At 37.3% G+C, this 14,543-nt stretch overlaps 1 protein-coding gene across 1 annotated transcript in view; it reads right to left on the bottom strand.

Annotated features, from left to right (window-relative positions):
- Vps8 (vacuolar protein sorting 8 homolog (S. cerevisiae)) overlaps positions 1-14,543 on the bottom strand; it is a gene marked incomplete at its 3' end in the record, with an annotated part of 187,877 nt that overhangs the window by 125,150 nt on the left and 48,184 nt on the right. The window contains exons 14-20 of the mRNA XM_013033034.1: positions 10,899-10,979; positions 8,102-8,272; positions 4,574-4,648; positions 3,816-3,851; positions 2,675-2,765; positions 2,375-2,421; positions 1,728-1,817 (exon numbers count right to left, since the gene is read on the bottom strand). Coding sequence (XP_012888488.1) covers positions 1,728-1,817; positions 2,375-2,421; positions 2,675-2,765; positions 3,816-3,851; positions 4,574-4,648; positions 8,102-8,272; positions 10,899-10,979 — 591 coding nt within the window. The remainder of the gene's footprint in view (positions 1-1,727; positions 1,818-2,374; positions 2,422-2,674; positions 2,766-3,815; positions 3,852-4,573; positions 4,649-8,101; positions 8,273-10,898; positions 10,980-14,543) is intronic.

Below are 14,543 nucleotides of genomic sequence, written 5' to 3'. Positions count from 1 at the left end.
GAAATTCTTTTCTTCTCTTTCTTTTTTTGTTATTTCTCACCTCTGGTTTTTCTCTGAGTGTTCGTCTTTTTGTTGTTGTCGGTCTCTTGGGGAGATTAAGCGTTGGAACTCGAACTCTCTTTTTGGTTGGAGAGAGCTGTGGCGTTTCCCTACTGCCCCGTCGCCATCTTGGTCCCCCCTCAACAATAAATTTTTTTAAAAAGAAATAAAAAAGCTATGTTGTGGGTACTTTATGAATATACTATCCTCACATTCCTTTGGCAATTATACCAATTTATCCTGTTTGTTCTACAGTGAACTAATAGAAACTGTTCACTAATAAGCCATAAAGGGTAATGCCAGCTACCATCCAACTTTTAATTACTGTATACTTGTGCTCCAGAGTTAAAGAGCATTCAAACTGAGGTATAAAAACAGGATTAGTGCTTGTTCCATAGAACTTCAAAATCTTAAATTTCTTAAATAAAAAAAATGTAACTATATTCTAAACTTTAAGGTTGTAAAAACCATATGTATTTTATTCATTACTGCTTGGTGGCTTGACTATATTAAACCAGGGAACACATACTTCAGCACAAGGGTCAAATCCTGCCCACAATCTCTTTCAATATGATTTACAACCAAGAATTGTTTTTTCTTTTTTAGCGATTGTGGGGTTTGAACTCAGGGCCTGGGTGCTGTCCCGCAGCTCTTTTGCTCAAGGCTAGTGCTCTATCACTTTGAGCCACAGTGCCACTTCAAGTTTTTGAGTAGTTAATTGGAGGTAAGAGTCTCATGCTCATTTTACTGCTCCAGCTGGCTTCGAACCATGATCCTTAGATCTCAGCCTCCTTTGTAGGATTACAGGTGTGAGTCACCAGTACCTGGCTAAGAATAGTTTTTACATTTTTGAGATGTTACCTTTTAAAAGAAGACTGGGTATATAATTTAGTACAGAAAGTGTGCTTAGCATGAGCAAAGAACTGGGCTCAACCTTTAGCACAAAGAAAAAAAAACACACAGAAAAACAAACAAACAAGATTATATGTCAGAGATCATTTGTGACTCACAAGGCCTAAAATTACCATCCAGCTCTTCTTAGAAAGTTTGCTGTTCCTTTATATTTGAGAAGGTAGCTTGGGCTGAGGATATAGTTCAGTGGTATAGTGTAGTACTTGCCTGGCATGGATGGGAAAAAACTAGAGATTTGCAGCAAATATAATTGTAGATAACTGCAACAGGAAAACTTGGAAAATAAATATGCATATCTTCAAAGTGGCTTTCATTTTCAAGTTCCAAGATAACTAAATATCTGTAATTAGCATATTTTATAGATTATATATATTTGTAACTGAGCTAGTCTGCAGCCACAGGTGCTTCTGAGAACTAAATTTAAACCTAAGCAGTACATACTAAGGTGCTAACTACCCTACTTAACATAAATGTTAGTCATTAGCAAGGTGTTACCCACTGTCAGGTGTCAACTCACAGGTGTGTTCTCTCATCCATACATCCTTTCCTTTCACAAAGCACTAAATGGTTTAGCACCAAGCAACTCTGGAGCCTGTGACTACATACCTACTTCCTCCAAAATCAACCATGCAGGAGGTCTCAGAAGCTTTGAAATAAGGCTTTGCATACTAAAAGATGTTAACCAAAACATGAAAGTCACAATCTCAAGCTATATGAAAGCCCAGGACACAGCCTGTCCATAGCAATGTCTCATTACCAATTTGTTCAAGGTGTACCTGGAAATGCTGCTCCATTACTTGAATCTTTCCTTGGTCTGGGCACTTTTTCAGAGCTCTATCTGCATAATGGAATAGGATTTCGACCATCTGTAAAGAAAACATCTTTGAAATCAAAATATGTCTCTAAGTTTCTAAAATATTTAGTGTGTGACCCTCCTAAATAATACCAAATCAGGCTTTAATATTATATTAAAATTACCATTTGAAATTTTAGTGGCTTTATTTCCTAAATTATTTTTAATCCTAGCCTAATTTTTTTCAGCCTCAGGCTGGTACTAATTTTCTGTTCTTTCTTCTGAAATATCTCTATGTTCCAGACATCAACTCTGGAAATGAAACAAAGTAGTTAATTCTTCAATAAGCTTCCTCTGTAGTTCTTTCTCTAAAAAGCAAACCATTCATGAATCCCCAGGATTTTCTGCTGTCTATACTACTATTTTATTATCTTCATAGGAGTCTGAAAGGGGAGGAGGATTGAGAAGTGGTAAGAAGGAAATTTAAAAAGTATTCACAGTGATACCAAGTAATTATAATCTGACCTTTTTTTATATAGATTCTGTCTCCTTGAATCACACCCAAAGATATTAGCGAACATGAAAGCAAATCTGTACTGAGCCTAGTGAAAACTCCATTAAAATACTCACCCGATCAGCAACAACAGCCTTTCGTTTACTGGCATCCCCTGATAGCCCTGCAGAGACACAGTCCATCATGAAACAAAGAGTATACAACTTCAGAAGAGAACCTGGTATTCTCGTCTTCTCTTTGTTGCCCGTGCTAACAACACATAGACTTCTAATAAACCTTAGGGTCAAACCTTGGGTAACAGGGTACCTCACATCCACTGGAGCAGAAGCACATCAATGTACTTCTTTGTTCTCATAAATTTTCCTTATAAAAGAATTTTCAAAAGTGACATATCAATTTCTATACTCTGTACTTACCCACCACTGCTTTGGCTTTTCCTTCATGAAAAGACCATGCCAGAGCCAAGGCTTCTGTAAGACAATCTTGTTTCAGGAGATGATCCACTCTCTAAAATGAACAAATAAAACAAGCCAAACTTCTCTATCTACCCAACTACCAGTCACAATTCCTATTCTACCTGCTTGTTATCTTTCCAGAATTGGATGATTACGTGCTAAAATTACTTTAATAGCATTGATACGGTATTTCAATGTTGGGACTTCCTCTGGCCATATTATAAAGGGATGTCAGTTAGTATTTCATATCTAAAATACTTTTTTGTCGGTCATGGGGCTTGAACTCTGGCTTGGGTGCTATCCTTCAGCTCTTCAGCTCAGGGTGAGCACTCTACCACTTGAGCCATAGTGCAACTTCCAGTTTTCTGGTGGTTCATTGGAGATAAGTGTCTCATGGACTACCTTCTTGCCCGGGATGGTTTTGAACCGAGATCCTCAGATCTCAGCCTTCTGAGTAGCTAGGATTACAGGCGTGAGCCACTGTGCCCAGCTTTAAAATACGTTTTTCTTAAAGCACTGAATAGTATGACCATAAAGGCCAATATGGACTAACAGAGCCAAAATATGAAAAGGAAAAACAACAAAGATCATTGTAGCAGAAGCAGCTGGTTGTTCAGCACAATATCCATTTAGTTGCTGGATCCAGCAACACACTACCAGTTAAAAGAAATCACTAAGAGTTCTGGACCTGAACTTGGAGCAGTGTAACTAAACTCTGGTCAATGATAAGTAAGTGGAAGTATCATCTGGTATTCGATGATACCTTAAAAAGGTAAGAGCTGGCCTTTATTGTCTGTTTTCTCCTACCTGAAATGCAGAGTTAACAGTTGGAGTTTAAACAATCATACTTATTACAAAATGACCTTGAGACTAGAATTTGAATGCAAGATGACATCTTTAAGACTATGGATACAGCTCCCATACTAGCTATGAACTGCCTACCTCCAGAGTGTTTCATGACACAGGAATCTTGAGCCACTATTATTTTGAATTTGCTGATATCTGAAGCACAAATCCAAATAATCTTCAGCAACATGAAAGCAAAACTATGTAAAGTCTATAAATTCAGTAATTATAACATGCAGGATTATTTTGAACTCACCTCTCTCCAACTCCTCAGCATCATCACATAAACAGACTGGAAAACAAAGAAAAAGAAATGAAAATGATCTTTAATAGACTTGCTCAGGAAATACATTTGCCCCAATTCTACATCTCACTTTAGACCTCTAAGTAAAAATTATTTTAGTCATAGTTGGAAGTACACCTTGGAATTTAAAAGTCTTCAAGCACCTACACTGATGAGTAAATCATACGACTATTCAAAGGTCAGTAAATCTACAATCAAAATAAGACATAACTCCATGGAACACAAACAGGGAAAACCCAAGTCCATCCCTTATTGCAAGATACTGGCAATATTTTGGTAGAATTTGGTAGAATTTTAAGGAAGAAATTGTTTCTCCATTTTAAAATGAAAAATAAAAAACAAAGGAACAAACAAAGGAAAAATTTGTAGCTCAATCATTATATTCTAAGTCAAATGCCTTAATATAGCCTAAGCTGATGTGATAAAAGATCAGCTGTATATGCACATAATTAACTACATTTCTGATCATTAAAACAAATACAAAAGAACGTTATGCATGTATATCTCTAAATTTTAAAAAGTACATTATTAGCACTTAATTAAAAGTAAAAATTAGCAGTGGAGGAAAGCTATTAAATAATAACTAGTAACTCACAAGTTTTGGATCACTAATGATCAGTATTCAATTTAAATACAATGCTCTCTTTACCGGCTTCCTCCTTCAGCCCCAACTATCCTGATGTACACAAACACACAATATAAAAGCTTACTTTTGTCCCCAAATAAAAGATCTGACCAGCATAGCTACTGATGGATTGGTAACAAGCCTTCTCTCCAACCAAAGCCTGTAAAAATAAATAGACAGATAAACTATATAAAAATTATATGTATTAGAGGTCCCCATAACTAATGTCAACTATAGGCTGAGATCTGGAAGATAGTTTGAGGCAAGTTAGAGAGGAAAAAGTTCATGAGTCTGTCTCCAAAATAACCAGCAAAAATCTAGGTTGGAGGCATAACACAGGTAATAGACTGCCAGTCAAGCAAGCAAGCCAATCAAGTGTGAAGCCTTGAGTTCAAACCCCACAACCACCAACAAAAGAATAAAAAAGAAAAGTGAACAACAGAACACTGTAGGCTAATATGGCTTCATCTTGGGAGTGGGGATAAAATGCTGATCAATTGTTAACCTGACAGTAGAAATGACAGAAAAGACAAAGTATAGGAGTGACTCTGATTAAGATACACTGTGTATATAAATGGACATAGTAAACTGTACCCTCTTCTACAGCCATTTGTAGATTTAAACAAACAAGCTGTGAACTGGTGGCTCACACCTGTAATCTTAGCTACTCAGGGGGCTGAGATTTCAAGACTGTAGTTCAAAGCCATCCCAGGTCAGTGAGACCCTTATCTCCAATTAAACACACACACACACACACACACACACACACACACACAGAGCTGTGACTCAAGTGGTAGAGCGCTAACCTCGAGCAAAACAGCTTGGAGATAACACCCTGGCCTGGAAAGTCAGTGAGACCCTTATCTCCAATTAACTACACCTACACACACACACCTACACACACACACACACACAGAAGTAGAGCTGTGACTCAAGTGGTAGAACGCTAACCTCGAGCAAAACAGCTTGGAGATAACACCCTGGCCCTGAGTTTAAGCCCCAGGACAACCATGAGAGTGAGAGGAGAGAGAGGAGAGAGAGGAGGGAGGAGAAAGGAGAGATGAGAGATGAGAGAGGAGAGAGAAGAGAGAAACAACCAAATGACCAGAATTAGCAACTTCTATTATCTACTTATACAACTTCTAATTTTTATTATGCCAGTCTTATAATCCTAATTCAATTTATAATGAATACATTAAAGTTAAAAGAAAAGAAGCAATTCTCTGCCTGTATAAATAGCCTTACTTTTCAGAAAAATGTAGAATGGGAACAAATACACCAATGTACAAATCTAAAGGAAAAAGACAGCAACTTGCATTTTACTAGATGAAAGGACCCACTGCTTCTCACAAGTATAGAGTTAACTGAAAAAGACACTTCCATGTTTTTTGAAATAAATGTCAAAACACAAGAGGAAACAAAAAGACAAAGTAATATAGTATATGAGGGTCAGCACAGACCAGACAAAATAGAAAAGAAACCCATTAATCATCTGGATTGCAAACACTGCCTCTGACAACAGGTATGAGACCAATTTCAATCTGGTAACATTCAATTTTCCCCGTCTTTGAAGGATAAGGCAAAATATGTTAACATTTATTAGGCAAAATATGTTAACATTTATTAATATGCCAAAATATATGTGGCAAATGACAATTATAGTAATATTTAACTTATTATGGAGCTTGTGGAAAGCCTGTGTTAACACAGATACACATTCTTCGAAATCTTTCCAATGGCTCTTTCCTTGGTCCTGGGATCAAGTAGTTGGCTGAAGACTCAAGGGGGACTCTAATGGTGCTCTCTCTGGTCTAGCACCCCGTCCCACAAACTCAGCCTGCATATGCTTTACTGCAATCTCAGCTCTCTCCTCAACTTGTAGAATCCTCCATACTCCAGCTGGCTTCTTCCTCCTTGAGCCACAGCCTACAAACATCAGTCCCTTGTTTAGTCTTTATATGATTGTTGTCCATCATTACTGATATCCAGGGTCTTGAGAACTACCATTTTCCCCTATTACTACTATTTTTTTGTTAGTTTAAGCAAAAGAATAAATCTAATCCCCCATTACTCCATCTTGCCTAAAAATACAAGGGTAGTTCAAGATCTATTCATACTTTTTTTTTAGTTACAATCATATTCAATTTAGGGCCTGTGCTTGCTAGGCAGGTTCTCTAACACTTGAGCCATGTCTCCAGATCTTTGTGCTTTCAATATTTCTCTAATAGGGTCTCCCATTTATGCCCAGGCCAGCCTGAACCATGATCCTTCTATTGATACTCCATACATAACCGGATGACAGGTATGTACCACCATACTCAAATTTTACTGGTTGAGATGAGGGTCTTAAGAACAAACCACAATCTTCTTAGTCTCTACCTCCTGAACTGCTAGAATCAAAGGTGTGAACCACCTACCTGGCTCTAATAGTACTTCTAATAACACAAAATCATAGAAAATACTAAAGTCTGGAAGAGTAATCACTATTCCTTTAATGAATTTTGATGCATTACCACTTCTTATTGTGGATTTTCTTAGTTTTCAAATTCTGGGGCTAGAATCCACTTTCATACATACTTTATGCTTTGAAGTTATAATTATGAGAGAGTTGAGCAGTACCTCACCTCATATGAGCCATATATTCATTATATAGAAAAACTATTATTCATTTTTTCAAATGACCTAGGAATGTTCCAGAATGTCTACTTTTCATTCTAAAGATTAATGATTTAAGCCGGGTGTCAGTAGCTCAAGCCTGTAATCTTAGCTACTCAGGAAGCTGAGATCTGAGGATTTCGGTTCAAAGCCAGCCCAGGGAGGAAAGTCCGTGAGACTCTTATCTCCAATAAACCTATAGAAAAACCAGAAGTGGTGCTGTGGCTCAAGTGGTAGAGCACTCTCCTTGAGCTGAAGAGCACAGAGACAGCACCAAAGCCTAGAGTTCAAGCCCCATGACCATCAACAACAAAAAATTAATTGTTTAAGGGCCTGGGAAGATGGTTCAGTGACAGAATGCTTGTCTTGTTTAAAAAATAATTAGGCCACAAATAAAATGTTTAATTATCAATAGCCTATATAACTACCTAAGACCTTTATTGAAGTAGCCTATAATAGAATAAAATTTACACTAAGATGCTACCTTTTGTTAATATCCTTCTAGGTTCCTATATTTTATTTATCACCTGCTCCTTATTTCCCTCAAAGCCACCTTTATCATTCCATGTCCAGAGCTACTGTACCTGGTCAAGCTTTTACCTCATCAGCCAAATTTCTCAGAAGCCTTGTAGGCTACCTGCCTCAATTATTTATTCCTTAAAACTACCAGAATAATTACTACCAGTATGTAAATATTTAGATTTTACAAGTTCTTTCTAACAAACTTTCAATTTCATTTTTACAACTATGCAACTTTCAAGTTCTTTATATTAAGTTAAATTAGTCACATTTTTGAAGAAAAGGTAGTAAGAATCATTGTTTTGGCTCATTTCCTAAATGCTTGCAAAGAAACTCATCAAGGCATAAAAACAACTCCCCCCCATTCCTATTTATGAAACAAACAACAACAAAATGTCAAATTTATTACAGCAATTCTGAGATAAAGGATAATCCTTACCAGGGCCTGGCTAACATTTCCTCCGGTGGCAAGTGACTTAAAGTGGCTGCTATTATAGACCAACTGAACCTCTGAGATCTCCACTGTTTCTAGTTCCTCCTGTGTCTGCCGATCGATCACATGCAGCTTCTCCACACTGTCTAGGAGCACAACTGTGCGAGAGTTTATCCACTGCAATTCAAGCACAGGACAAAAGGGGAGTGAGGCCCACAGCATTATTCGGGACAAGATGAAAGCTTGGTCCCTCCATTCAACTAACTACATTGAGGACATGATCCATTTCAATACTTTACATAGCAACACAATCTCAGTAACAATTACTCAGTGACAGCTCAGGGCAGAATTTTGAGTGTTAAAATGACATTTTGATAGTGTAAGAGATACTAAGAACTGTGATAGATTATAGGACACAGAAATTTTTAACAAGATCTTTTTAAAGGCACATTGGAAAACTTCACAATCCTACTTTTAATTTTTTTTTTTTTGGTCGGTTGTGGGGCTTGAACTCTGGGCCTGGGCACTTTCCCTGTGCTCTTCAGCTCAAGGAGAACGCTTTACTGCTTGAGCCACAGCTCCACTTCCGGTTTTCTAGTGGTTTATTGGAGATAAGAGTCTCTCAGAGTTTCTTGCCCGAGCTGGCTTTGAACTGTGATCCTCGGATCTCAGCCTTCTGAGTAGCTGTTGTAGTTGTTGCTTTTAATATTTACAAGATAAAAGAGCAAACTAAACATCACAAACCTAGCTAGTAAAAGACAAGTGTTAACAATGAAGCAACATATTTTAAAATAGAAGCCATTTGAAAACTATATTTCCTTCCAAACCTCCATAAAAACAATGGAAGAGTTCTTTGTCTTTCTACAGAACTGTATTCTCTAATTTTCATTAATAAACATTATTACAATTTTTAAAATTCTAAATTAATAATTTTTTAAAAAACTATTGAAACCTATACATTTATAAGTTGCTAAAGTCATTTATTCCCCTACACAATTGGTGATATTCATGATGACTTATTTGTATGATCTACTCCATATTATCAGAGTGTTTTATCATAGAGTGTTATTTACATAGTGTTGTATCAAAGTCAAACAATTGAAAATAGATGTTCTTTTAACATATGTTACATTTATACTCTGTACTACATGATAGCCATTATAAGGGAAAAGATCAGCCCTTGGCTGGAATGCTTGGGACCAGAGAGTTCTGGATTTGGGATTATTTTAATTTTGAAATGTTTGCAAACAATATAATGAACTATCTTGGAAATGGAACCTAAACCTAAACACAACATTCATGTGTCTTATATATACAAAACAATATTTTCAGTGCACCTTCATTTTGACTATACTCACCATATAATGTCATGGGTATAATTTCCCACTGTGGCATCATATTTGGCATAAACTCACAAAGTTTTAGATTTGGAGCATTTCCATTTTCAGATTATGGATGCAACTGAGCATTGATTTCTAAATCAATAGCCTATCGGAGAGTTTAAAAATGCAATGTGAAGCTAGGTGTTGGTAGCTCATGCCTATAATCCTAACTACTCAATAGGCTGAGAATTGAGGATCATAGTTCGAAGCCACCCTAGGAAGCAAAGTCCATGAAACTCTTATATCTCCAATTAACCACCCAAAAAAGGCTGGAATTGGAGCTGTGGACCAAGTGGTAGAACACTAACCTTGAGCAAAGAAAAGCTCATGGACAGTGCCTTGGCCCTGAGTTCAAGCCCCAGAATTGGTGCACGTGTGCTCATGCATGCGCGCAGACAGACACACACACACAAAGCAATATGAACAAGGCTTGGTGATGCACACCTACAGTCTTAGGAGCCTGAGGCAGGGGGAATGCCTGAGACCAGGAGTTCCAGACCAGCCTAGGTTATACAACAAGACTATCTCAAAATGCAATGTACAACTAAATTAATGAATCACATATTAAAAAGAAACTACTAACTATAGCATCTATATGCTTAATCATTACATATTATTGAGTCAAAGAAGGAAAGAAAAACATTTTTTTAGTCCTTTTGACAGTACACTCAGGGCCTACCAGTCAGTTTGCTGGCTCAACTGGTATTCTAACACTTGGGCCAATTCCATTCAAGCTTTTCACTGCTTATTTTGGAAAAAAGTCTCATGGACTTTGCTGCCCAAGCTGGCTTCAAACCATGATCCTCTAGATAATAGCCTTCTGAGTAGCTAAGGTGACAGGCATAAGTCACTGGTGCCTGATAACAGATGCTGATGTGCAAAAACCAGCAATGATAGCAACCCAGAAATATTGTGAGAAAATTACTCTCAAAATTACTACACTATTTGAAAAATAGTAAAATTTGATGCAAAAAATTTTAATCACAATGTATCTCAGGACTGTGATGTAATGTAGAGAAAAAACTCATCAATATCTTTGGCCATACAAAGCCTTTTGGCTATAACAGGTACCACAAGGTCCTGACCTAGAAGTATAAATGTGTTCACACAGAAAGTAGAACAATGATTCTAATGATACACCTAAAATCTTTTGAACCCAAACTTCCTTTTTTGCTCATCAAGACAGTGAAGCAACTTTTCCTGACCTTGCCAGCACCAAGCAGAAAATCAGGCTGAAAGGAACTAATTCCAAGGCATCACGCCAAATTCAGACTTAATTCAATGTGAAAGAATTTTCATTTCTTTATATGGTCCTAAAGGTTATGGTTCATGGTAAAAAAAAAATGTGGCATTTTAATAAATCCTGGGTTTAGGACAACTGCACAAAATAAATGGGAACACTTAATTTGAAAAATACTCACAGTAAAGTTGATAAGGTCATAATACAGGTGAAGGTGCTTTTGCTTAGTAACATGTATTGCTCCAGATTCATCTCTCTTAACCTGACAATGAAATGAAAATAGCAGCCTAAGTATTAGCTACTGTCTTAGAGACTTTGAAAAATATTTGATTTATATATCATCTAGAGAATGAGGGCCACCCCTTTTGTACAAGCCAAAATTACTGAAAGAGAAACTAATATATTAATGAAAACACCATTTACTTTGTGATCTGTAACCAAACCCAAGGCATATATGGCTAGTGGTCTAGTTGTCAGTATTAGCAAATGCTATAATTTTCATGCTTTCATAACATAAAATAATCTAACACCACCGTATCAATAGTTAGTTAACTAGAGTACAAACGAGGACTGGTGACATGTGATAAATCCAAACAAAATTCACTAAAAAAAAGACAAAATGTTACTCAAAGGCTATGAGGGGAGGGTCCCAGCAGACAATCCTGAGCAATACATTGAGACTCTAGCTTGAAGAAGAGGAAGGAGGAGGCAGGACAGCAGCAAAATTACACTTTTCTGAACTTGGGATACTATAATAGGTCCCAAAAGAAGCTTTTCTATCAATGTTTTATTTACATATGGATATCTACACAATCAAGAATCCTCAATCATCTCTCTCTTTTACTATCTCCACTTCTCCTCTAAGGCAATAAAACCCTAAGGAAGAAATAAAGCACAAGATACAGCTGGTTACATTGTATTCATGACATCCCATTCAGCTGTCTAGTGATCTGGCTATTTTTCTTCCTATGTCTCAATTGCTTTCAGTATCCTAGTGTCATCACTTACACTTGACCTTATTCTATAACCCAATACCACTTAATGTGGTGCTGTCTTCACTCAGTCACTTGCCCCAGAAAAAGGATGATCTGGCAAAACGAACATAGGTCCAGAGCCATATGCTCAAATACATAAGTTCCACCATTCTAGCTGTGTGAGCAGGGGTGATTACTTATTACTTTCCACATCTGTCAAATGAAAATAAGAAGGTACCAATTTTTTTGATAAGCTGCATATGTTGAAAGTGTTTCATAAACTGGAAAGATCAATGTCAGCATTACTTATTCCTCTAAGATTTTTCTAAAGTCCTTGAAGAAAACCACTTCACCTATCTAAAACTAAGCTCTTGCCCCAACCCCCATCCCTGATGAATGTTGCCTCCATCTTGCTGGCATAGTTCATCACTCCTGTTAAGGGGCCGGTCCTCTTCCTTTTGCTCTCAGATACATTTCTTACTTCTATATCTTCAGATAAAAAAGTAAAAATAAATCCCTTGACTTACAAAAGATAAGTAATATATATACATACTATTTAACCATGCTCTTTCTTATAATCAGGTATTAGGAATGCATGAGTTTGCTTCATAGAGACCTTTTTTAGAAAAAGTCTTGCACTGTTTACCCAAGCTACCCTTTGACCATGATCCTTCTACCTTGTAAGTGGGATCCTTATAACTGGGACCCCAGGAATGCCTACCACACTGACATGATTCTGAGATAAGGGCCTAATAACTTTTGCCTCAGCTGGCCTCAAAGTGAAATCTCCCCATTTTCAACTCCTGCATAGCTGGAATTACAGACTTGGACCACTATGCCTAGCCCTAGAAATCCATTTCTTAGGTTAACAATGTTAATGGGGTCAGCAAATTATGCTGCAAAGGGTCATACCATAAATATTTTAGACTCTGTGGATCATGTAGTCTCTGCCACTCTATTCAACTTTACCAGTGTACTGAGAAAATAATCACAAATAATATGCAAATGACAGTGTTCCCCTAAAATTTTATTCACAAAAACAGATGTGGCTGGTCAGATTTGGTCCAATGGTTATGGTTTGCCAACCCTTCATTTAAATCCATTCCACACATTCAATCTTATTGTCTACCATGGATTTCTCCCTGTTAAAATTCTACAAACATGCATAAACATCTACTATATATAGGTCCTGTCCATGTCCTCATGGCTGAAAACAGTTTCCTGGTGGCTAGCAATAGAGTTGATCTCTAGACTTATAGAGCTTTTAGTCTAGTGAAAAAGAAAAATATTAGACAAGAAATTTAAGAAGTCTTAAATGTGGCTGGAGTCTTGGTTCAAGTGATAGAAAGCTTGTCAAACAAGCACAAGGTTCTAGGTTCAATTCCCAGGTCAACACTACAAAGGAAAAGATCTTATATGAGTAAGTGGAAGGAAGTACTAACTTGATTTCAGATCAGGGAATGCAACGTTAAGCATTAGCAGGGCAAAGTCAAAGACTATAAAGACCACACAGAGCTTTCCTGGCAGAGGCAAGAGAATAAATGAAGGCTCCCAGGCCAGAGACTAACTGGGAAAACTTAAGTAGGTATTTTATTTTATTTAATACTGGAAAAGCAGTCATGGAAGTGGGGAGTCACAAAGGGAGAAAGATTTTGGAGGTAGAATTAACAGGATGTAGTGATAGAACACATGTGAAGGAAGAAAAGTAACTGAAAGGTAACTCCTGGGATTCTAGCTGTTTTAGTGGTGCCACCTTCTTATTATTAAGCAAGAAACTGAGACAAGATGACATAGGCACATGCTTAATTTTCTCTCCTGCCCCCAAATGCTTATAAAATGTTCCATACTTCTCTAGATCACCTTAATCCTCTTTGAACTCTAATTTAGACCAAGGCGCGTGCACGCGTGTGCGTGTGCGTGTGTGGTGTGTGTGTGTGTGTGTGTGGTGTGTGTGTGGTGTGTGTGTGTGTGTTCGTTCCAGTCCTGGGACTTGAACTCAGGGCTTGGGCCCTGTCCATGAGCTTTTTTTTGCTGAAAGCTAGCACTCTACAACTTGAACCACAAAACCACTTCCGGCTTTTTAGTGGTTAATTGGAGAGATAAGAGTGTCACAGTCTTTCCTGCTAAGCTTCAAATTGCAATACTTAGATCTCAAAGTCCTGAGAAGCTTAGGATTACAGTCGGAGCCACTGGACCAACTTTTTTTTTTAATTTTTTATTGTAAAGATACTATACAGAAGGATACAGTTACATGAGCAAGGTAATTGTTACCCCCTCCATTGTTTTCCCCCTACCATCCCTTCCCTCCCTACCTTCCCTGAGGTTCTTTTCTTTTTTTAATTGTGGTTAAGTGATTACATAATTTCCCAAATTTCACAGTATTGTGGAATAATGATGCTCATTTAAAGTTCATTCTAACTTTCCTGGAGCAAATTGTCTATCACAGTCTATAACATATAACGGTGTACACTATACACCATACATGTGATCAGCAGCATGGGGATATTTAGTAGTGGTTCGACCAGATGAGTGAGAATTCTTTGCTTCTTAAATCCTGTTAATTTTGTCGTATCAGCTAACATTTTGGATTTAGCATCCACTTATCAGGGAGACCATGTACATTTTTGTCTCTTTGCTCTTGGCTTACCTCGCTCAACATGATTCCTTCTAGCTCCATCCATTTCCCTGCAAATGCCATTATTTTGCCACTGGACCAACTTTTAATCCTCATCATTATAGTTCAGTGCTTAAACTGTTATTTTTAGTGGCAATAAGCATACCATAGAAATATAATATGCTGTGTGAAATAAAAAATGTTTTATATTTCATTTGCTTCTTGTACCCATCAAAGT

The sequence above is a fragment of the Dipodomys ordii genome, unplaced genomic scaffold, assembly GCF_000151885.1.
Source record: "Dipodomys ordii isolate 6190 unplaced genomic scaffold, Dord_2.0 Scaffold162, whole genome shotgun sequence".
NCBI classification, from domain to species: domain Eukaryota; kingdom Metazoa; phylum Chordata; class Mammalia; order Rodentia; family Heteromyidae; genus Dipodomys; species Dipodomys ordii.
This window is presented reverse-complemented; position numbering and strand designations above follow the sequence as displayed.